The sequence below is a fragment of the Fringilla coelebs genome (assembly GCF_963513975.1).
Source record: "Fringilla coelebs genome assembly, chromosome: 35".
Classification (NCBI taxonomy): Eukaryota; Metazoa; Chordata; class Aves; order Passeriformes; family Fringillidae; genus Fringilla; species Fringilla coelebs.
This window is the reverse complement of record NC_140061.1, coordinates 558,692-581,370: the sequence shown is the minus strand read 5'-3', so window position 1 is coordinate 581,370 and position 22,679 is coordinate 558,692. Positions and strand designations below refer to the sequence as shown.

Here is a 22,679-nt window from a genome sequence, read left to right as displayed (position 1 = left end):
CCCCAAATTTCCACCCCAAAATTCCCAAATTTTAACCCAAAGTCCCCAATTTTTTTAACCCAAAATTCCCAAATTTTAACCCTAAAATCCCCAATTTTAACCCCAAAATTCCCAAATTTTTACCCCAAAACTTCCCAATTTTTATCCAAAATTCCACAATTTCTTACCCCAAAATTCCCAAATTTAAACCCCAAAATTTCCAAATTTTTAACCTCAACATTCCCAAGTTATAAACCCCAAACCCCGAATTTTTTACTCTCAAAATTCTGAATTTTTAACCCAAAATTCCCAAATTTTAACCCTTAAATTCCAAATTTTGACCCCAAAATTCCCAAATTTTTTTACACAAAATTATCAATTTTCAACCCCAAAATCCCAAATTTTACCCCCAAAATTCCCAAATTTTTTTACCCAAAATTCTCAAATTTTAACCCAAAATCCACAATTTTACCCCCAAAATTTCCAAATTTTTTTACCCAAAGTTCCTAAAATTTTAACCCAAAATTCCAAAATTTTAACCCCAAAATTCCCAAAATTTTAAACCCAAAATCCTCAATTTTAACCCCAAAATTCCCAAAATTTTAATCCAAAATCCCCAATGTTACCCCCCAAAGCTCCCAATTTTTTTTACCCAAAATTCCCGAATTTTAACCCTTAAATTCCCAAATTTTACCCCAAAACTCCTAAATTTTTTACCTAAAATCCCCAATTTTACCCCCAAAATTCCCAAATTTTAATCCTAAAATTCCCAATTTTTTTACCCAAAATTCCCAAAATTTTAACCCTTAAATCCCCAATTTTACCCCCAAAATTCCCAAATTTTTAAACCCAAAATTCTTAAATTTAACCCCAAAATTCCCAAATTTTAACCGTTAAATCCCGAATTTTACCCCCAAAATTCCCAAAATTTTAACCCCAAAATTCCCAAATTTTTAACCGCAAAATTCCCAATTTTTTTACCCAAAATTCCCAAATTTTTTCCCCAAAATTCCCAAATTTTAACCCAAAAATTCCCAAATTTTAACCCCAAAAATCCAATTTTTGAACCCTAACTTTCCCTTTTAAGCCCCGCCCATTTAAACCTCACCCATTTAAGCTCCGCCTCCTTACCTTAGCCACGCCCCATTTCTCCTCTCTGGCCCCGCCCCCCTCGTCGGGCTGGGGGAGGGGCGGGTCCGGCCTGGGGGGAGGGCCGGGGCCCAGCAGGAAGAAAAAACTGAGGGAGAAAAAAGGAGAAATTTGCATATTCAAATGAAGGGGAGGGGCCAAAGAAGGCCACGCCCACTATGGGGATTTGGGGGGCTAAAAATTGGGATTTTTGGGGGTTAAAAAATGGGAATTTTGGGGTTAAAATTGGGAGTTTTGGGGTAAAAAATTCAGGATTTTTGAAATTAAAAATTGGGGATTTTGGGGTAAAAATTTGGAATTTTGGAGGTTGAAAAATTGGGGATTTTGGGGTTAAAAAATTGGGGATTTTAGGTTAAAAAATTGGGAATTTTGAGATAAAAATTGGGGATTTTGGGTTAAAAAATAGGGATTTTGGGTTAAAAAATTAGGAATTTTGGCATTTAAAATATGGAAATTTTGAGTAAATATTTGGAATATTTGGGGTAAAAAAGCCAGGGATTGGAGGGCAAATGATTGGGAATTTTGGAATTAAAAAATTTGGTGGTTTTGGGGTTGAAATTTGAGGTTAAAAATTGTGGATTTTGGGTGAAAAAAAATGGAGATTTTTGGGTTGAAATTTGGAATTTTGGATTTTAAAAAAAGGGGATTTTTGAGGTTAAAAAATTTAAAATTTTTTGGGTAAAATCTGATAAATTTGGTAAAAAAATGAATGAATATTGGAAATTAAAAATTTTCTCAGAAAATATTTTGATTTTGGGTTAGAAAAAGAAAATTTTGGGGAAAAAATTTCACATTTTGGGTGTGGAAAAATGAGAATTTTGAGTTTTAAAAAAAAGGTCTTCAGATAAAAAAAAACTGGCTAAAAAAAAGTGAATTTTTGGGGCAAAAAAATTAATTTTTGGTTCAGAAAAGGGAAAGATTTGTGGAAGAAATCCAAAATTTCAGGCAAAAATGTGAATTTTACTGTAAAAAACCAGAATTTTGTGGAAAAAGGTGAAAATTCAGGTTAAAAAAATGAAGTTTTAAAGAAAAGATTTTGATTTTTGGGAGATGAGGGCGAATTTTGGGTTCAAATTTGGAATTTTGGTGTTTAAAAATGAGAATTTGGGGGTAAAAAAAGCCAATTTTGGGTCTCACCTGAGCAGCATCAGCGGGGGCAGGGCCAGGAAGGGCAGCAGCGCGTGGGGGAGGGGCAGCCACGCCCTCAAACCCCAAAACCCCAAAGCCCCGCCCAGTCCGGCCGCGCCCGTCCCCGACGACCAATGGGAGAGGCCGGAACTGCTGGGGGAGGAGCTAAGTTAGAATGGCCACGCCCACAAGGGAAATTCCCATTTTTGGTAATTTTTGACCCAATTTTGGACCCAATTTTGGAGGATTTTTATCCCATTTCAAAGCCACGCCCACTCGTGACCACGCCCACTCGCATTAGGCCCCGCCCACTCACATTAAGCCCCGCCCACTCACATTAGGCACCTCCCCCAATTAAACTTCCTGCTCATTTTTACCAAATTTGGTCATTTTGGACCCAATTTTGGAGGAATTTAAACCCATTTTAAAGCCACGCCCACTTTTATATGACCACGCCCACCCACATGAAGCCACGCCCACTTTTCCCCACCCAATCCATTTTTTTCCTATTTTTGACCAAATTTGGCCAATTTAGACCCAATTTTGAAGAGTTTGGACCCAATTTTGGGGAATTTTCAGCCCATTTTAAAGTCCCGCCCACTTTTGATGTGGCCACGCCCACCCACATGAAGCCCCGCCCACTTGGCCCCACCCAATCTAATTTTTTTTTTATTTTGACCAAATTTGGCCAATTTGGACCCAATTTTGAAGATTTTGGACCCAATTTGGGGGATTTTCCAGACCACTTTAAAGTCCCGCCCACTTTTTATGTGGCCCCACCCACCCAGACTAAGCCACGCCCACTTGCCCCCACCCAATCCTCCTTTTTTTCTGATTTTGACCAAATTTGGCCAATTTTGGCCCCAATTTTGAAGACTTTGGACCCAATTTTGGGAATTTTTCAGCCCATTTTCAAGTCCCGCCCACTTTTGCTGTGGCCACGCCCACCCAAATGAAGCCCCGCCCACTTGGCCCCACCCAAATTCGGGTTTTTGGGTTTTTTAAATCAAATTTGGCCAATTTTGCCCCAATTTTGGGGATTTTTGTTCCCTCCCCCCATTTTGGGGTGTGGCCCAAGTGGGCGTGGACCTCAGGATAAGGTCACGCCCCCTCACATGAAGCCACGCCCCCTTACCTGGGGTAGGAGGAGGCCAAGGTCAGGAAGGTGACCTCACCAAGCCCCGCCCCCGCACTGCCCAGAGCCACACCTGAGTGACCAATGAGGGAACAGAGAGTGACCAATGAGTGACCAATGAGGGAACAGAGAGTGACCACTGACCCCTGAGTGACCCCTGAGTGACCAATGAGTGACCAGTGAGTGACCAATGAGGGAACAGAGAGTGACCAATGAGTGACCCCTGAGTGACCAATGAGTGACCAATGAGTGACCAATGAGTGACCACTGAGTGACCCCTGACCCCAAGTGACCCCTTGCTGACCCCAGGTGACCGCTCAGCCCCGAGTGACCCCTGAGTGACCCCTGAGTGACCCCTAATGACCCCTGAGTGACCAATGAGTGACCAATGAGTGACCACTGAGTGACCACTGAGTGACCACTGAGTGACCCCTGACCCCAAATGACCCCGAGTGACCCCCAGGTGACCCCGAGTGACCCTGAGTGACCACTGAGTGACCCTGAGTGACCCCTGAGTGACCAATGAGTGACCCTGAATGACCCAAGTGACCTCGAATGACCCCTGAGTGACCCCAAATGACCCGTGAGTGACCCCTGAGTGACCCCAAATGACCTGTGAGTGACCCCTGAGTGACTCCTGACCCCGAGTGACCCCTCGGTGACCCCCGGGTGACCCCGAGTGACCGCTCACCCCCGAGTGACCCTGAGTGACCCCTGGTGACCCCCAGGTGACCCCGAGTGACCCCTGGTGACCCCTCGGTGACCCTGAGTGACCCCTGAGTGACCCCTGAGTGACCAATGAGTGACCCCTAATGACCCCTGAGTGACCCCTGAGTGACCCCTGACCCTTCAGTGACCCCTGGTGACCCCCGGGTGACCCCGAGTGACCGCTCACCCCCGAGTGACCCCTGAGTGACCACAAGTGACCCCGAGTGACCCCTGACCCCTGAGTGACCCCTGAGTGACCCCTGACCCCGAGTGACCCCGAGTGACCCCTGGTGACCCCTGAGTGACCCCTGACCCCAAGTGACCCCTCGGTGACCCTGAGTGACCCCCGGTGACCCCCAGGTGACCCCGAGTGACCGCTCACCCCCGAGGCCGCTCAGGGTCCCTCTGGCCCCGCGGCCACGGCGCTGACGCTGCCCCACAGGCACAGGGCCACGCCCACCGCGCGCCACCTGGGGGGGGAAAACGCCAAAATCGTCACTTTTTAACCCAAAATTCTCCTTTTTCTGTAAAATCCCCCCTGTTTGCACAATAAACCCCCTTTTTTGCTGAAAAAAATTGAGTTTTTTCCCAAAAAATTCCTGTTTTCCCCCCCGAAATAATTGAGTTTTTCACCCCAAAAATTCCCTTTTCCCCCCTTAAAAATTCCCTTTCCTAGCCCCCAAAAATTGACTTTTTCACCCCAAAAATTCCCTTTTTATACCCCCAAAATTCCCTTTCCCTCCCACCCAAAAATTGACGTTTTTACCCCAAAAATTCCCATTTATCCCCCAAAATATTCCCTTTCCTTCCCCCTAAAATTGATTTTTTTCACCCCAAAATTTCTCTTTTTACACCCCAAAAATTCCCTTTTTATACCCCAAAAATTCCCTTTTTATACCTCAAAAATTCCCTTTTTCCCCCCCAAAAAAATTCCCTTTTTTCACCCGAAAATTCCCTTTTTATACCCCAAAAATTCCCTTTCCTACCCCGCAAAAATTCCATTTTTATACCACAAAAATTCCCTTTTTATACCCCAAAAGTTCCCTTTTCGCCCCCCAAAATTCCCTTTCCTATCCCCCAAAATGGACTTGTTCACCCCAAAAATTCCCTTTTTATACCCCCAAAATTCCCTTTCCCTCCCACCCAAAAATTGACGTTTTTACCCCAAAAATTCCCATTTATCCCCCAAAATATTCCCTTTCCTTCCCCCTAAAATTGATTTTTTTCACCCCAAAATTTCTCTTTTTACACCCCAAAAATTTCCTTTTTACACCCCAAAATTTCCCTTTTTATACCCCAAAAATTCCTTTTTTATACCCAAAAATTCCCTTTTTATACCACAAAAATTCCCTTTTCCCCCCAAAAAATTCCCTTTCCTACTCTCCAAAAATTCCCTTTTTATACCCCAAAAATTCCCTTTTTACACCCTGAAAATTCCCTTTGTATACCCCAAAAATTCCCTTTTTACACCCCAAAATTTCCCTTTTTACACCCAAAAAATTCCCTTTTTAAACCTCAAAAATTCCCTTTTTTTACCCCCAAAACTCCCCTTTTATACCCCAAAAATTCCCTTTTTACAGCCCAAAATTCCCTTTTTACACCCCAAAAATTTCCCTTTTTACACCCCAAAAATTTCCCTTTTTGCACCCCAAAAATTCGCTTTTTACACCCCAAAAATTCCCTTTTTATACCCCAAAAATTCCTTTTTTATACCCCAAAAATTCCCTTTTTACACCCCAAAATTCCCTTTTTATACCTCAAAAATTCCCTTTTTATACCCCAAAAATTCCCTTTTTATACCCCAAAAATTCCATTTTTTCACCCAAAAAAATTCCCTTTCTTCACCCCAAAAAATTCCCTTTTTAAACCTCAAAAATTCCCTTTTTATACCCCAAAAATTCCCTTTCCTCCCCCCAAAAAATCGATTTTTTCACCCCAAAATTTTTCCTTTTTTCCCCCCAAAATTCCAATTTTTTCCCCAAAATATTTCCCTTTTTTCCTTTAAAAATTCCATTTTCTCCCCCAAAATCCCTTTTTCCCACCCCAAAATTTCCCTTTTTTCTCCCCAAAAATTCCATATTTTTCCCCAAAACATTCCCATCCCCCCAACAAAAATTTCTTTTTTCACCCCCTAAAATCCCCCACATTTCCCCCTAAAATTCAATTTTTTTCCCCCAAAATTTTCCCTTTTTTCCCTCCCAAAAATCCCAATTTCCCCCCCCAAATATTCCCTTTTTTCCCCAAAAAATCCAAGTTTTAACCCAAAATATTCCCCAAAAATTCCAGGTTTTAACCCAAAATATTCCCCAAAAATTCCAGGTTTTAACCCAAAATATTCCCCAAAAATTATATTTAAAAAATCCCTTAAGCCCCACCCCTTTAAGCCCCGCCCATTCAGGCCACACCCCTTTAAGCCCCACCCCTTAAGGAACTTCAACATTTTAGCCTCACCCATTTAAGCCCCACCCTGTTTAAGCCCCGCCCTTTTAAACCACACCCATTTAAGCCCCACCCATTTAAGCCCCACCCCTTTAAGCCCCGCCCCTTTCTCACGTGATTGGCAGGTAAGGCCCCACCACGGGCAGCAGCAGCTTCACCACCAGGGCGGGGACGACGTCGGCCAATAGCACGGCCTGAGGGGTGGATCCGAGCCACGCCCACCCAGGCCACACCCTATTAAGCTCCTCCCTCTTTAGCCACGCCCAATCACAATCCCTTTCATCCCTTGGAGCCTCACCCAATCAGATTCCCCCATTTAAGTCACACCCACCTAGGAACCTCCTCATATAAGCCACTCCCCTTTAAGCCCCTCCCTCTTAATAATCACCCAGATAAGCTCCGCCCCTTGAACCCTTTTCCTTTAGCCCCTCCCTATTTTAACCCTTAGGCCCCACCCACCTAAACTCTTTCCATTTAGGCTCCACCCATTAAAGCCCCACCCATTTAAGCCCTGCTCCTCTATCCTCCTCTCCTTTAAGCTCCACCCCCTAAACCCAAATTTTAAGCCCCGCCCATTTAACCCCCTCCCATTTAAACTCCACCCCTTTAAGCCCCTCCCATTTATTCCACACCCTTTAAACTCCTCTTATTTAAGTCCCACCCCTTTAAGCCTTGCCCATTTAGGCCCCACCCCTTTAAGCTCCGCCCATTTGGGCCCCACCCATTTAAGCCCTGCCCCTTTTAGCTCCTCCCCTTTAATCACCACTCCTTTAAGCCCCACCCATTTAAGCCACACCTATTTAAGCCCCACCCCTTCAAGTCCCTCCCATTTAATAGTAAACCTTTAGGCCCCACCCATTTAAGCCCCACCCATTTAAGCCCCACCCATTGGGGCCCCTCCTATTTAGGCCCCACCCCTTTCAGCCCCACCTATGAAGGCCGCTCCCATTTAAGCCCCTCCCATTTATTACCAACCCATTTAGCCCCACCCATTTAGGACCCGCTCCATTAAGCCCTGCCCATTTAAGCTCCACCCATTTAAGCCACACCCATTTAAGCCACACCCCTTTAAACCTTCTCACCCCAAGCTCTGCCCTTTTAAGCCCCACCCTTTAAGCCCCTCCCACTTAAGCCCCACCCCTTTAAGCCTCTTTCCCCTTAAATCCCCTCCCATTTATGCCCTGCCCAGTTAAACCCCGCCCCCTTTAAGCTCCACCCACCCCTGTCCCCACAGGGTCGCAGTCGTGCCGGCTCCGATTCCGCCGCTCTTCCCCCTAAAAAAAATCCCCCAGCAGCCAATCAGAAAAGAGGGCGTGGCCTTAAAAGGGGGCGTGGCCCTCCATAAAGAGGGTGTGGTCTCAGAAATGGGCGTGGCCACTCACGGGGCGTGGCTCCAGCAGGTCGCGGGCGGCGCTGAGCATCACCACGTAGGGCAGGTTGTTACAGAGGCCCAAAATCCTGTGGGGGGCGGGGCTTAAAGGGGCGTGGCCACGCGGGTGGGCGTGGCCACACCTGGGTGTGGCACACCTGGAGGTGGGGGAGGGGAGGGTGGCAAAAGATTTTGGCGGGAAATTTGGGTGGGGGAGGGGCTTAAAAGGGTGTGTTCAAGGTGGGCATGGTTACAATTGGGTGTGGTCTAAATGGGCGGGGCTTAAATGGGTGGGGCGTCCCAAAAGTGGCGGGAAATTTGAGGGGCGTTCGAGTTGGGGGAATGGCTTAAAGGGGCGTGGCCACCGAGGTGGGAGTGGTCACAGCTGGGTGTGGTCTAAAGGGGTGGGGTTTAAATTCGTGGCGGGAAAACGGAGGGGGTTTGAGGTGGGGGAGTGGCTTGGGGGGCGTGGTCTAAAATGGGGAGGGGCTTAAAGGGCTGGGGGAGGGGCACTCACCAAAAAGCGGCTCCGATTCGCCAAGAGGAGGTCGGGGGTGGCGGGGGAGGGGCGGAGTCTTCGGCTGTGGGGGAGGGGAGAAGTTTTGAATCGATTTTGGGGGAAATTTGGGAGATTTTGGGGTCGTTCCCCACTCCCGCTTCCCCACTCCCGCTTCCCCTTCCCGGCTCCTTATCCCGCTTTTAATTCCGGCTTTTTATCCCGGATTTTATCCCAAATTCCCAATTTTTATCCCCATTTTTAATTCCGCGGTTTTGCCTCTCACCCGGCTCCAGCAGCGGTTCCTCGTCCGCCATGTTGGCCGCCGGTCATGTGACGCGGCGATCACGTGGACTTTTCCCCAAGCAAATCCAATTTGGAGATTCGTGGGCGTGGCTTAGAGGAGGTGAATCCATATTAGGGCATGAGGGCGTGGCTTTGACACGAGCTCATCCATATTAAGATTGCTGTGGGCGTGGCTTAGGAACCCATGGCGTATAAGGAAAGGGGCGTGTCTTTGACCATATATGGTGCGTAATGGGCGTGGCTTGCGTTCCCTATGAGGCGTGTCCGCCATTTTGTCCCGCCCCCCTCCCTCCCGCCGCTTCCCTCAGGAGCCGCCGCCATTTTGCCCCCCCCAATCCCCATCCCCGTTCCATTCTCCCGTCATGGCGCTGGTTTCGGCCGATTCCCGCATCGCGGAGCTGCTGGGGGAGCTACACCAGCTCATTAAACAAACGCAGGTACCGGAATTTCTTTTCGGATATTTTTATTTTCTTTTAGGATTTATTTTTCCCCTCAGCATCCCCCGTTTTCCATCCCCGATCCTCCGCTTTTTCCCGATTTCTCCTCACCGATCCCGTTATTTCCCTCACGGACCCCCAAAATCACCTCTTTTCCCTCACGGATTCTAAAAATCACCCATTTCACCTCAAAATTAACTTTTTTCCCCTCACGAACCTCAAAATTCACCCATTTCTCCCCCAGCCACCTCTTTCCGCTCACGGACCTCCCGTTTCTCCCTCATTTCCCCTCACAAATTTGCTTTTTCCCGTTATAAATTTGCATTTTTCCCTCACAAATTTGCATTTTCCCCTCACAAATCCCTCGTTTCTCCTCAAAATCTCGTTTCCCTTCACAGACCTCACAAAATCACCCATTTCTACCCCAAACCCGTTCGTTTTACCCAAAAATCGAGGATATTTAGTCCTAAAATCACCTTTTTTATGATAAAACTGCCTATTCCTTTTGCAAAATGGTCCATTTCATTCCAAATTTATAAATTTTACTCTTAAAATTACAAATTTAACCTTAAAACTGCTAATTTCTGCCCCCAAATCACCTGTTCCTACCCCAAATCCCTCTTAATTGACTCCAGTCCCACATTTCCACCCCCAAATCTTTGTTTTTCCCTAAAATTCCCCATTTTTCCCCTAAAATTTTCTCTTTATTAACTCTAACCCCCAAAATCCCTCATTTTTCCACTCAAAATTTTCTATTTATTAATTCCTACCCCTCAAAATCCTTCATTTTCCTTCATAAATCTCCATTTATTAACTCCAACCCCAAATTTTCCCAATTTTTCCCTCATAAATCTCTCTTTATTCACTCCAACCCCTCAAAATCCCTCATTTTTTCCTCAATGTTTTCTATTTATTAATTCCTACCTTTCAAAATCCCTTATTTTCCTTCATAAATCTCATTTATTATTAAAATTTTCTGAATTTTTTCCCCATAAATCCCTCTTTATTTACTCCAACCCCTCAAAATTCCTCATTTTTTTTCTCAAAATTTTCTATTTATTAATTCCTACCCCCCAAAATCCCTCATTTTCCTTCATAAATCTCATTTATTATTAAAATTTTCTGAATTTTTTCCCCATAAATCCCCCTTTATTTACTCCAACCCCTCAAAATTCCTCATTTTTTTCTCAAAATTTTCTATTTATTAATTCCTACCCCCCAAAATCCCTTATTTTCCTTCATAAATCTCATTTATTATTAAAATTTTCTGAATTTTTTCCCCATAAATCCCCCTTTATTTACTCCAACCCCTCAAAATTCCTCATTTTTTTCTCAAAATTTTCTATTTATTAATTCCTACCTCCCAATAATAACCCAAACCTCCTATTTTCCCTCCTTTTTCCCTCAATTTCCCCCCTTTTTTCCTCATTTTCCCCCCTTTTTTTCTTTCATTTTCCCCTCTTTCCCCCCAATTTTCCCTTTTTTTCCTCAATTTCCCCCCTTTTCCCCTCCTTTTTTCCCTCAGTTTCCCCCTTTTTTCCCTAATTTTCCTTTATTTCCCCCCAATTTTCCCCTTTTTTCCTCAATTTCCCCCCTTTCCCCCTCATTTTTTCCCATAACTTTCACCCCTTTTTTTCCCTAATTTTCTTTTCTTTCCCCCCAATTTTCCTCTTTTTTCCTCAACTTTCCCCCCCTTCCCCCTAATTTTTTCCTCATTTTCCCCCTTTTTTCCCTCATTTCCCCCTCTTTCCCCCCATTTTTCCCCTTTTTTCCTCAATTTCCCCCCTTTTCCCCTCATTTTTTCCTCATTTTGCCCCCTTTTTTTCCCTAATTTTCCCCTCTTTCCCCAAATTTTCCCCTTTTTTCCTCAATTTCCCCCCTTTTCCCCTCATTTTTTCCCTCATTTTCCCCCTTTTTTTCCCTAATTTTCCTTTATTTCCCCCCAATTTTCTCCTTTTTCCCTCAATTTCTCCCCTTTTCCCCTCATTTTTTCCCTCATTTCCCCCCCAATTTTCCCCTTTTTTCCTCAATTTCCCCCCTTTCCCCCTCATTTTTTCACTCATTTTCCCCCCTTTTTTCCCTAATTTTCCTTTATTTCCCCCCATTTTCCCCTTTTTTCCTCAATTTCACCCTTTTCCCCTCATTTTTCCCTCATTTTCCCCCCTTTTTTCCCTAATTTTCCCCTTTTTTCCTCATTTTCCCCCTTTTTCCCCAATTTTCCCCAAAATTCCTCAATTTTCCCCCAACATTCCCCCTCAGGAGGAGCGCTCCCGCAGCGAGCACAACCTGGTGAACATCCAGAAGACGCACGAGCGGATGCAGACGGAGAACAAAAGTAACAAATTCTGGCATTTCCAGGGAATTTTGGGGGGATTTTGGGGGTTTTTGGGACGTTTTGACCCCCAAATTCCTCTTTAGTTTCCCCCTATTACCGCACCAAGCTCCGAGGCCTCTACACCACAGCCAAGGCAGACGCCGAGGCTGAGTGCAAGTGAGTCCAGAATTCCCATTTTTAAACCCAAAAAAACCTCAAATTCCTCAAATTCCCACCTTATCCTTTCAGATTCCCACCTTATCCCTTCTAATTCCCACCTTATCCCTTCTAATTCCCACATTTCTCTCCAGATTCTCACTTTTTCCCCTCAGTTTTCTTCTTTATTGCTCCAAATTTTAACTTTTTTCTCTGGATTTCCCACTTTTTGCCTCAGATTTCTGCTTTTCCCCCACAGATTTCCTCTTTTCCTTTCAAATTCTCACTTTTCCCCCTCATATTTCGACTTTTCCCTTCAAATTCCCACTTTTCCCCCTCAGATTTCCTCTTTCCCCTTCAAATTCCCACTTTTCCTCCTTAGATTTCCATTTTTCCCCTCAGATTTCCTCTTTTCCCTTCAAATTCTCACTTTTACCCCTCAGATTTCCTCTTTTCCTTTCAAATTCCCACTTTTCCCCCTCAAATTTCAATTTTTTCCCCTCAGATTTCCTCTTTTCCCCTCAAATTCCCACTTTTCCCCCTCAGATTTCCTCTTTTCCTTAAAAATTCTCACTTTTCCCCCTCAGATTTCCATTTTTTCCCCTCAGATTTCCTCTTTCCCCTTCAAATTCCCACTTTTCCCTTCAAATTCCCACTTTCCCCCCTCAGATTTCCTCTTTTCCCCCTCAGTTTCCACTTTTCCCTTCAAATTCCCACTTTTCCCCCTCGGATTTCCATTTTTTTCCCTCAGATTTCTGCTTTTCCCTCTCAGATTTCTACTTTCCCTTCAAATTCCCACTTTTCCCTCTCAGATTTCCATTTTCCCCCTCAAATTCCCACTTTTCCCCCTCAGTTCCCACTTTTCCCCCTCGGATTTCCATTTTTTTCCCCTCAGATTTCTGCTTTTCCCCCTCAGATTTCCACTTTTCCCCCTCAGATTTCTACTTTCCCTTCAAATTTCCACTTTTCCCTCTCAGATTTCCATTTTTCCCCCTCAGACTTCTACTTTTCCCTTCAAATTCTCAATTTTCCCCCTCAGATTTCCTCTTTTCCCTTCAAATTCCTACTTTTCCCCCTCAGTTTTCCATTTTCCCCCCTCAGATTTCCTCTTTTCCTTAAAAATTCTCACTTTTCCCCCTCAGATTTCCACTTTTCCCTTCAAATTCCCACTTTTCCCCCTCAGATTTCCATTTTTTCCTTTCAGATTTCCATTTTCCCCCTCAGATTTCCATTTTTTCCCTTCAAATTCTCACTTTTCCCCCTCAGATTTCCATTTTTTCCCCTCAGATTTCCTCTTTTCCCTTCAAATTTCCACTTTTCCCCCTCAGTTTTCCATTTTCCCCCCTCAGATTTCCTCTTTTCCCTTCAAATTCTCACTTTTCCCCCTCAGATTTCCTCTTTTCCTTAAAAATTCTCACTTTTCCCCCTCAGATTTCCATTTTTTTTCCCCTCAGATTTCCTCTTTTCCCTTCAAATTCCCACTTTTCCCCCTCAGATTTTCTTTTTTCCCTGCTAATTTTCCCTTTCCCCCCCTCACACTTTCCCTCCCAATTCCCTCCTCATTTCCCCTAAACCCCCCATTTCCCACCCCATTTTTCCCCCCCAAAACCCCATTTTCTCCCACAAAATCCCTCCCTTTTCCCTTCCCCACCCCTTCCCACCTCCCAAACTTCACTTTTTCCCCCATTTTTTTACCTTTTTCCCCTCATTTTTTCAGCGTCCTCCGCCGAGCTCTGGATAAAATCGCCGAGATCAAATCCCTGCTCGAGGAGCGCCGCATCGGTACGGCCGCTAGGGGGCGCTGCGGCGCCGCTCCCCTCACGGCCGCAAAAAAGGCGGGAAACGCCTCAAACCCCTTCAAATCCTTTAAATTTCGCCCAAATTTTACCAATTCTGACGGAATTCGAGTTTTAAAAAATATTTTTCGATTCCAGCGGCGAAAATCGCCGGGATTTACAGCGAGGCGGAGCCGCCCAGGAAGACGATGAGGAGGGGGGTGCTGATGACGCTGCTGCAGCAGTCGGCCATGACGCTGCCGCTGTGGATCGGGAAACCCGGAGAAAAGTGAGGAAAAAAATGGGGGAAAATTGTGAAAAAAATGGGAATTTTGGGGGATAATTAAAGTTTAGGGAGGGTAAAGAGGGATTTGGGAAAAAAATGGGGAATTTGAGACAAAAATGGAGGTTTGGGGGGAATAAAAGGGGATTTGAGGGTGGTGCTGCTGTGGATGGGGAAGGCCGGAGAAAAGTGAGGGAAAATTTTGGAAAAATGGAGAAAATTGGGAAAAAAATGGGAATATTTGGGGGATAATGAGGGTTTTAGGAGGGTAAAGAGGAATTTTGGGGAAAAAAAAGGGGAATTTGAGACAAAAAATGGAGATTTGGGGGGAATAAAAGGGGATTTGAGGGTGCTGAGGGTGGTGCTGCTGTGGATGGGGAAGGCCAGAGAAACGTGAGGGAAAATGGGGGAAAATTGGGGAAAATTGGGGAAAAAATGGGAATTTTGGGGGATAATAAAAGTTTAGGGAGGGTAAAGAGAGATTTGGGGGGAAAAAGGGGGAATTTGAGAGAAAAAATGGAGATTTGGGGGGAATAAAAGGGGATTTGGGGGTGCTGAGGGTGGTGCTGCTGTGGATTGGGAAGCCTGGAGAAAAGTGAGGGAAAATTGGGGACAAAATTTGGGAAAATTGGGGGAAAATTGTGGGAAAAAAATGGGAATTTTGGGGGATAATTAAAGTTTAGGGAGGGTAAAGAGGGATTTGGGAAAAAAAATGGGGAATTTGAGACAAAAATGGAGGTTTGGGGGGAATAAAAGGGGATTTGAGGGTGGTGCTGCTGTGGATGGGGAAGGCCGGAGAAAAGTGAGGAAAAATGGGAGAAAATTGGGGAAAAATATGGAAAAACTTGGGAAAAAATGGGAATTTTTGGGGGATAATTAAAGTTTAGGGAGGGTAAAGAGGGATTTGGGGGGGAAAAGGGGAATTTGAGAGAAAAAATGGAGATTTGGGGGGAATAAAAAGGGGATTTGAGGGTGCTGAGGGTGGTGCTGCTGTGGATGGGGAAGCCCGGAGAAAAGTGAGGAAAAATGGGAGAAAATTGTGCAAAAATATGGAAAATTTTGGGAAAAAAATGGGAATTTTGGGGGATAATTAAAGTTTAGGGAGGGTAAAGAGGGATTTGGGAAAAAAAATGGGGAATTTGAGACAAAAATGGAGGTTTGGGGGGAATAAAAGGGGATTTGAGGGTGGTGCTGCTGTGGATGGGGAAGGCCGGAGAAAAGTGAGGGAAAATGGGAGAAAATTGGGGAAAAATATGGAAAATTTTGGGGAAAAAAATGGGAATTTTTGGGGGATAATGAAGGTTTAGGGAGGATAAAGAGAGATTTGGGGGGAAAAAAGGGGAATTTGAGAGAAAAAATGGAGATTTGGGGGGAATAAAAGGGGATTTGAGGGTGGTGCTGCTGTGGATTGGGAGGCCTGGAGAAAAGTGAGGGAAAATGGGGAAAAATTGGTGAAAAATATGGAAAATTTTGGTAAAAAAATGGGAATTTTGGGGGATAATAAAATTTTAGGGAGGGTAAAGAGAGATTTGGGGGGAAAAAGGGGAATTTGAGACAAAAAATGGAGATTTCAGGGGAATAAAAGGGGATTTGAGGGTGGTGCTGCTGTGGATTGGGAGGCCCGGAGAAAAGTGAGGGAAAATGGGGAAAAATTGGTGAAAAATATGGAAAATTTTGGTAAAAAAAATGGGAATTTTAGGGGATAATAAAAGTTTGGGGAGGGTAAAGAGGGATTTTGGGAAAAAGAATGGGGAATTTGAGACAAAAAATGGAGATTTGGGGGGAATAAAAGGGGATTTGAGGGGGGTGGTGCTGCTGTGGATGGGAAGGCCAGAGAAATGTGAGGGAAAATGGGGGAAAATTGGGGAAAAAATTGGGGTAAAATTGGGAAAAAATGGGAATTTTGGGGGGATAATGAGGGATTTTGGAGGGTAAAGAGGGATTTTGGGAAAAAAATGGGAATTGTGAGAGAAAAATGGAGATTTGGGGGAATAAAAGGGGATTTGAGGGTGCTGAGGGTGGTGCTGCTGTGGATTGGGAGGCCCGGAGAAAAGTGAGGGAAAATTGGGGAAAATTTGGAAAAAAATGGGGGGAAAATTGGGAAAAAATGGGAATTTTGGGGGGATAATTAAAGTTTGGGGAGGGTAAAGAGAGATTTGGGGGGAAAAAAGGGGAATTTGAGGGAAAAAAATGGAGATTTGGGAGAATAAAAGGGGATTTGAGGGTGCTGAGGGTGGTGCTGCTGTGGATGGGAAGGCCGGAGAAAAGTGAGGGAAAATTGGGAAAAAATGGGGAAAATTGGGGAAAAAATGGAAAATTTGGGGGATAATAAAGGTTTAGGGAGGGTAAAGAGAGATTTGGGGAAAAAAATGGGGAATTTGAGAGAAAAAATGGAGATTTGGGGGGAATAAAAGGGGATTTGAGGGTGGTGCTGCTGTGGATTGGGAAGGCCGGAGAAATGTGAGGTAAAATTAGGCCGGAGAAATGTGAGGTAAAATTGGGGAAAAATATGGAAAAATTTGGGAAAAAAATGGGAATTTTGGGGGATAATTAAGTTTAGGGAGGGTAAAGAGAGATTTGGGGGGAAAAAGGGAATTTGAGAGAAAAAAAATGGAGATTTTGGGGAATAAAAGGAGATTTGAGGGTGGTGGTGCTGCTGTGGATTGGGAGGCCTGGAGAAAAGTGAGGAAAAATGGGGGAAAATTGGGAAAAAATGGGAATTTTGGGGGGATAATTAAAGTTTAGGGAGGGTAAAGAGAGATTTGGGGGAAAAAGGGGAATTTGAGAGAAAAAATGGAGATTTGGGGGGAATAAGAGGGGATTTGAGGGTGCTGAGGGTGGTGCTGCTGTGGATGGGGAAGGCCAGAGAAAAGTGAGAGAAAATTGGGAAAAAATGGGTAAAATTGGGAAAAAATGGGGAAAAATTTGGGAAAAATGGAATTTTGGAAGAGAATTAAAGTTTAGGGAGGATAAAGAGGGTTTGGGAAGAAAAAAGAGGATTTTGGGGAAAGTTTTGAGAATTTTAGAAAGAAAAAATTCGGATTTGGGGGGAATTTTTGGAGTGAATTTTTGAGGAAATTGGGAATATTTTAAATTTTTTGGGGGAATTTTTATTGGAAGTTTGGGAGAATTTTGTAGATTTTTAATGGAATATTGGGATGGTTTTATGGAGGATTTGAGGGTATTTTGGAAATATTTGGGGAATTTTCCTGGGAATTCTTGGGAATTTTGAGGAAATTCTTATGGGGAATTTCCCGAATTTTGGGGGAATTTTTGGAAATTTTTGTGGAAATTTTTGGGAATTTTGGAGAATTTTCATGGGGAATTTGGGGGGAATTTTGTGGAGAATTTTGTAAATATTTAGGAAAATTTTTGGGGAAAATTTGAGGTTTTTTGGGAAAATTTTGGAATTTTTATAGGGAATTTTTGGGAATTTTTTTGAAAAGAATTTGAGGGAATTTTGGTTGGAATTTTGAGAATTTTTAAGGGTTTTTTTTAAATCTTGGGGGAAAATTATGGGAAATTGTAGGAGATTTTGGTGAGAAATTTTGGTGAGAATTTTGGGAATTTTTATTGGCAATTTCTGGGAATTTCTGTGGGGAATTTGATGGGATTTTGGTGGGAATTTTGAGAATTTTTTAGGGATTATTTTTTAATTTTGGTGGGAATTTTGGGAGATTTTAGCAAGAAATTTTGGGGATAATTTTGGGAATTCTTGGAGGAATTTTTAAGGAATTTTGTGGGTTTTTGAAGGAAATTTATTGGGAAAATTTGAAGAATTTTTATGGGGAATTTTAGGGATAATTTTTAGCAGGAATTTTTTTGGGGGGGAAATTTTTATCAGGAATTTGAGAGAATTTGGAGGAAAATTTTTGTCTTTTTTTGTGGATTTTTTTATCATTTTCCCCTGAAGAATTTGAGGTGATTTTGGAAGCCGGGAAGGAAAAAAAAAAATCAAATATTCAATATAAAATTCTTGAATTTTTCTGGAATTTTCCAACTTTTGCAGGGAATTTAATGGAGATTTTTTGGGGGGAAATTTAAGGAAATTTTGAAAATATTTTAAGGATTTTTTTAAAATTTTTGGGCAAAAATCTGTGAAATTTTGGGAGATTTTTCCAGAAATTTTGGCGAGAATTTTGGGAATTTTTGTGGGGAATTTTAAGTTGCAATTTCTGGGAATTTTTGTGGGGAATTTGAGGGAATTTTGGTGGAATTTTGAGACTTTTTTTAGGGATTATTTTTTAATTTTTTGGGAAAATTTTGGGTGATTTTTGTGAGAAATTTTGGGGATAATTTTGGGGAACATTTTTTTTAATTTTTAGGAAAATTTTGGGGATTTTTAGAGGAATTGATTGGGAAAATTGGGGAAATGGTGGGAAAATTTTTAGCAGTAAAATTTAGGGAAGTTTTTACCAACAATCTGAGAAAATTTTATTAATTGGGAATTTTTTAATATTTTTGTAGAATTTTTAAATAATTTTCCTGAAGAATTTGAGGTGATTTTCACGACTGGGAAGGCAAAAAAAATTTAAATATTCAATGTAAAATTTTTAGAAATTTAAAATAATTTTCTGGAAATTTAAAATCATTTTCAGGAACTTTTAAAATCATTTTCCTGAAGAATTTGAGGTGATTTTTGAACCCGGGAGCACCAAAAAAAATTCAAATATTCAACATAAAATCCTCGAATCCTCCCGAAATTCCCCCATTTTTCCACGAATTTTAACCCGATTTTTTTTGCCATTTTTAGGGATTAATTCCTCATTTTTTTGGGTCGAATTTTTACAATTTTGGCTTTCCAGACCTCCTCCCCTGTGCGGCGCCGTGCCGGCCTCGGGCGATTACGTGGCCAAGCCCGGGGACAAAGTGGCGGCGCGGGTGAAGGCGCTGGAGGGCGACGAGCAGTGGATCCTGGCCGAGGTGGTCAGCTACAGCCACGCCGCCAACAAGTGAGTCCTGCCCCAAATCCTCCCTTTTCACCCCAAAAATCTGATTTGTGGGGTCAAAAATGGAATTTTCTGGAAGAAAATGAGGTTTAGTCACGAAAATTTCAATTTTTTTGGGTCAAAAATTGAATTTTTCAGGTCAAAAATTGAATTTTTCAGGTGAAAAATTGAATTTTTTAGGTCAAAAATTGAATTTTTCAGACCAAAATTGACTTTATTGGCTCCAAAATTCAATTTTTTTAGGTCAAAAATGGAATTTTCAAGGCCAAAATTTATTTTATTTGCCCCAAGATTTGGTTTTTATGGGTCAAAAAATGGAATTTTTTGAGTCAAAAATTTAATTTTTGAGCCAAAATTCACTTTTGGCCTCGAAATTTGACTTTTTTTGGGTCAAAAATCCCCCCTTTTCCACCCAAAAATCCAATTTATTGGGTCAAAAATGGAATTTTCTGGAAGAAAATGAGGTGTATTGCGAAAATTTTCAGGTTTTTTCAGGTCAAAAATTGAATTTTTTAGGCCAAAAATTGGATTTTTCAGGTCAAAATTCAGTTTTTTTGGCCCCAAAATTCAATTTTTTGGGGGGGATCAAAAATCGAATTTTTCGGGTAAAAATTCACTTTATTGGCTCCAAAATTTTATTTTTTTAGGTCAAAAATCGAATTTTCAAGGCCAAATTTCACTTTATTGGCCCCAAAATTTGGTTTTTTTGGGTCAAAAATTGAATTTTTCAGGTCAAAATTCATTTTATTGGCCCAAAATTCCACTTTTTCAGTTCAAAAATCAAAATTTTCAGGCCAAAAGTTGCTTTTTTGCCTCCAAAATTTGATTTTTTCAGGTCAAAAATTGAATTTTTCAGGTCAAAATTCACTTTATTGGCTCCAAAATTCACTTTTGGCCTCGAAATTCGACTTTTTTTGGGTCAAAAGGCCGAGGTGGTCAGCTACAGCCACGCCGCCAACAAGTGAGTCACACCCAAAATCCTCCCTTTTCCACCCAAAAATCTGATTTGTTGGGTCAAAAATGGAATTTTCTGGGATGAAAATGAGGTTTAGTCCCAAAAATTTGGAATTTTTTGGGTCAAAAATTGAATTTTTCAGGTCAAAAATTGAATTTTTCAGGTGAAAAATTGGATTTTTTAGGTGAAAAATTGAATTTTTTAGGTCAAAAATTGAATTTTTCAGCCTAAAATTCACTTTATTGGCCCCAAAATTTGATTTTTTTGGGTCAAAAATTGAATTGTTCAGGTCAAAATTCACTTTATTGGCCCCAAAATTTGATTTTTTTGGGTCAAAAATTGAATTTTTTAGGTCAAAATTTGAATTTTCAAGGCCAAAATTCACTTTATTGACCCCAAATTTTGATTTTTTTTTTTAGGTCAAAAATTGAATTTTTCAGGTCAAAATTCATTTTATTAGGCCCCAAAATTTATTTTCTTTTTGGTCAAAAATTAAATTTTAAAACCAAAATTCACTTTATTGGCCCCAAAAATTAATTTTTTTAGGTCAAAAATCGAATTTTTCAGGTCAAAATTCACTTTTTTGGGGTCAAAATCACTTCTTTTCCACCCAAAAATCCAATTTATTGGGTCAAAAATGGAACTTTCTGGAAGAAAATGAGGTTTATTGCGAAAAAATCCTTTTTTTTTGGGTCAAAAATCGAATTTTTCGGGTTAAAATTGAATTTTTCAGGTAAAAAATTGAATTTTCAAGGCCAAAATTCAGTTTATTTGCTCCAAAATTCAATTTTTTTAGGTCAAAAATCGAATTGTTCAGGTCAAAATTCATTTTATTTACCCCAAAATTTAATTTTTTCGGTCCAAAATTGAATTTTTCAGGTCAAATTTCATTTTATTTGCCCCAAAATTTGATTCCCTTGGGTCAAAAATCCCTTCTTCCACCCAAAAATCTGATTTGTTGCCTCAAAAATGGAATTTTCTGGAAGAAAATGAGGTTTATTGCGAAAAAATCCTTTTTTTTTGGGTCAAAAATTGAATTTTTTGGCTGAAAAATTGAATTTTTTAGGTCAAATTTTGAATTTTCAAGGCCAAAATTCAGTTTATTGGTTCCAAAATTCAATTTTTTCGGTCAAAAATTGAATTGTTCAGGTCAAAATTCATTTTATTGGCTCCAAAATTTGATTTTTTTGGGTCAAAAATTGAATTTTTCAGCCTAAAATTCACTTTTTTGGGGTCAAAATCCCCCCTTTTCCACCCAAAAATCCAATTTATTGGCTCAAAAATGGAATTTTCTGGAAGAAAATGAGGTGTATTGCGAAAATTTTCAGGTTTTTTCAGGTCAAAAATTGAATTTTTTAGGCCAAAAATTGGATTTTTCAGCCTAAATTTCACTTTGTTGGCCCCAAAATTCAAATTTTTTTAGGTCAAAAATTGAATTTTTCAGGCCAAAATTCACTTTATTGGCTCCAAAATTCGATTTTTTTGGGTCAAAAATCGAATTTTCCACCCAAAAATCCAATTTATTGACTCAAAAATGGAATTTTCTGGGATAAAATGAGGTTTAGTGCAAAAATTTTGAGGTTTTTGGGTCAAAAATTGAATTTTTCAGACCAAAATTTACTTTCTTGGCTCCAAAATTTGATTTTTTTAGGTCAAAAATGGAATTTTTCAGGCCAAAATTCACTTTTTTGGCCCCAAAATTCGATTTTTTCGGGTCAAAAATCGAATTTTCCAGGCCAAAATTCACTTTATTGGCTCCAAGATTTGATTTTTTTGGGTCAAAAATTGATATTTTCTGGGCAAAATTCACTTTATTGGCCCCAAAATTCAGCTTTTTTGGGTCAAAATTTTCTCCTTTTCCACCCAAAAATCCGATTTATTGACTCAAAAATGGGATTTTCCGGGAAAAAACGAGGTTTATTGTAAAAATTTTGAGGTTTTTTTGGGTCAAAAATTGAATTTTTCAGGCCAAAAATCGAATTTTTCAGGTAAAAATTCACTTGATTGGCTCCAAAATTTGATTATTTTAGGACAAAATTGAATTTTTTGGGTCAAAAATCGAATTTTTCAGCCTAAAATTCACTTTATTGGCTCCAAAATTTGATTTTTTTGGGTCAAAAATTGAATTTTTCAGGCCAAAATTCACTTAATTGGCCCCAAAATTCAATTTTTTTTTTTTAATCAAAAATTGAATTTTTCAGGTCAAAAGTCACTTTTTTGGGGTCAAAATCCCTCGTTTCACCCCAAAAATCCGATTTATTGGCTCAAAAATGGAATTTTCTGGAAGAAAATGAGGTTTATTGCGAAAAAATCCTTTTTTTTTGGGTCAAAAATTGAATTTTTCAGGTGAAAAATTGATTTTTTCAGGTCAAAATTTACTTTATTGGCTCCAAAATTTGAGTTTTTTAGGTCAAAAATTGAATTTTTCAGGTCAAAATCCATTTTATTGGCTCCAAAATTGAATTTTTCAGGTCAAAAATTGAATTTTCAGGTCAAAAGTCACTTTTTTGGGGTCAAAATTCCTTCTTTTCCACCCAAAAATCCAATTTGTGGGGTCAAAAATGGAATTTTCTGGGAGAAAATGAGGTTTATTGCGAAAATTTCCTCTTTTTTGGGTCAAAAATTGAATTTTTTAGGTCAAAAATCGAATTTTTCAGGCCAGAATTTACTTTATTGGCTCCAAGATTTGATTTTTTTGGGTCAAAAATTGAATTTTTCAGGTAAAAATTAGCTTTTTTGGCCCCAAAATTCGATTTTTTCGGGTCAAAAATCAAAATTTTCAGCCTAAAATTCATTTTATTGGCCCCAAGATTTGGTTTTTATGGGTCAAAAAATGGAATTTTTTGAGTCAAAAATTTAATTTTTGAGCCAAAATTCACTTTTGGCCTCGAAATTTGACTTTTTTTGGGTCAAAAATCCCCCCTTTTCCACCCAAAAATCCAATTTATTGGCTCAAAAATGGAATTTTCTGGAAGAAAATGAGGTGTATTGCGAAAATTTTCAGGTTTTTTCAGGTCAAAAATTGAATTTTTTAGGCCAAAAATTGGAGTTTTCAGCCTAAATTTCACTTTGTTGGCCCCAAAATTCAAATTTTTTTAGGT

At 40.9% G+C, this 22,679-nt stretch overlaps 2 protein-coding genes across 2 annotated transcripts in view; one reads left to right on the top strand and one right to left on the bottom strand.

Annotated features, from left to right (window-relative positions):
• Positions 1-8,720, bottom strand: part of CLN3 (CLN3 lysosomal/endosomal transmembrane protein, battenin) — a gene marked incomplete at its 5' end in the record, with an annotated part of 21,192 nt that extends 12,472 nt beyond the window's left edge. The window contains 10 exons of the mRNA XM_084224273.1: positions 1,111-1,216; positions 2,266-2,406; positions 3,392-3,464; positions 4,482-4,569; positions 6,653-6,732; positions 7,759-7,812; positions 7,921-7,951; positions 8,051-8,065; positions 8,425-8,488; positions 8,683-8,720. Of these exons, the coding sequence (XP_084080399.1) occupies positions 1,111-1,216; positions 2,266-2,406; positions 3,392-3,464; positions 4,482-4,569; positions 6,653-6,732; positions 7,759-7,812; positions 7,921-7,951; positions 8,051-8,065; positions 8,425-8,488; positions 8,683-8,720 (690 nt within the window). The remainder of the gene's footprint in view (positions 1-1,110; positions 1,217-2,265; positions 2,407-3,391; positions 3,465-4,481; positions 4,570-6,652; positions 6,733-7,758; positions 7,813-7,920; positions 7,952-8,050; positions 8,066-8,424; positions 8,489-8,682) is intronic.
• Positions 8,721-9,025: 305 nt separating this feature from the next.
• SGF29 (SAGA complex associated factor 29) overlaps positions 9,026-22,679 on the top strand; it is a 21,093-nt gene continuing 7,439 nt past the window's right edge. The window contains exons 1-6 of the mRNA XM_084224243.1: positions 9,026-9,146; positions 11,406-11,481; positions 11,565-11,637; positions 13,334-13,398; positions 13,551-13,680; positions 18,480-18,626. Coding sequence (XP_084080369.1) covers positions 9,072-9,146; positions 11,406-11,481; positions 11,565-11,637; positions 13,334-13,398; positions 13,551-13,680; positions 18,480-18,626 — 566 coding nt within the window. The 5' untranslated portion in view covers positions 9,026-9,071. The remainder of the gene's footprint in view (positions 9,147-11,405; positions 11,482-11,564; positions 11,638-13,333; positions 13,399-13,550; positions 13,681-18,479; positions 18,627-22,679) is intronic.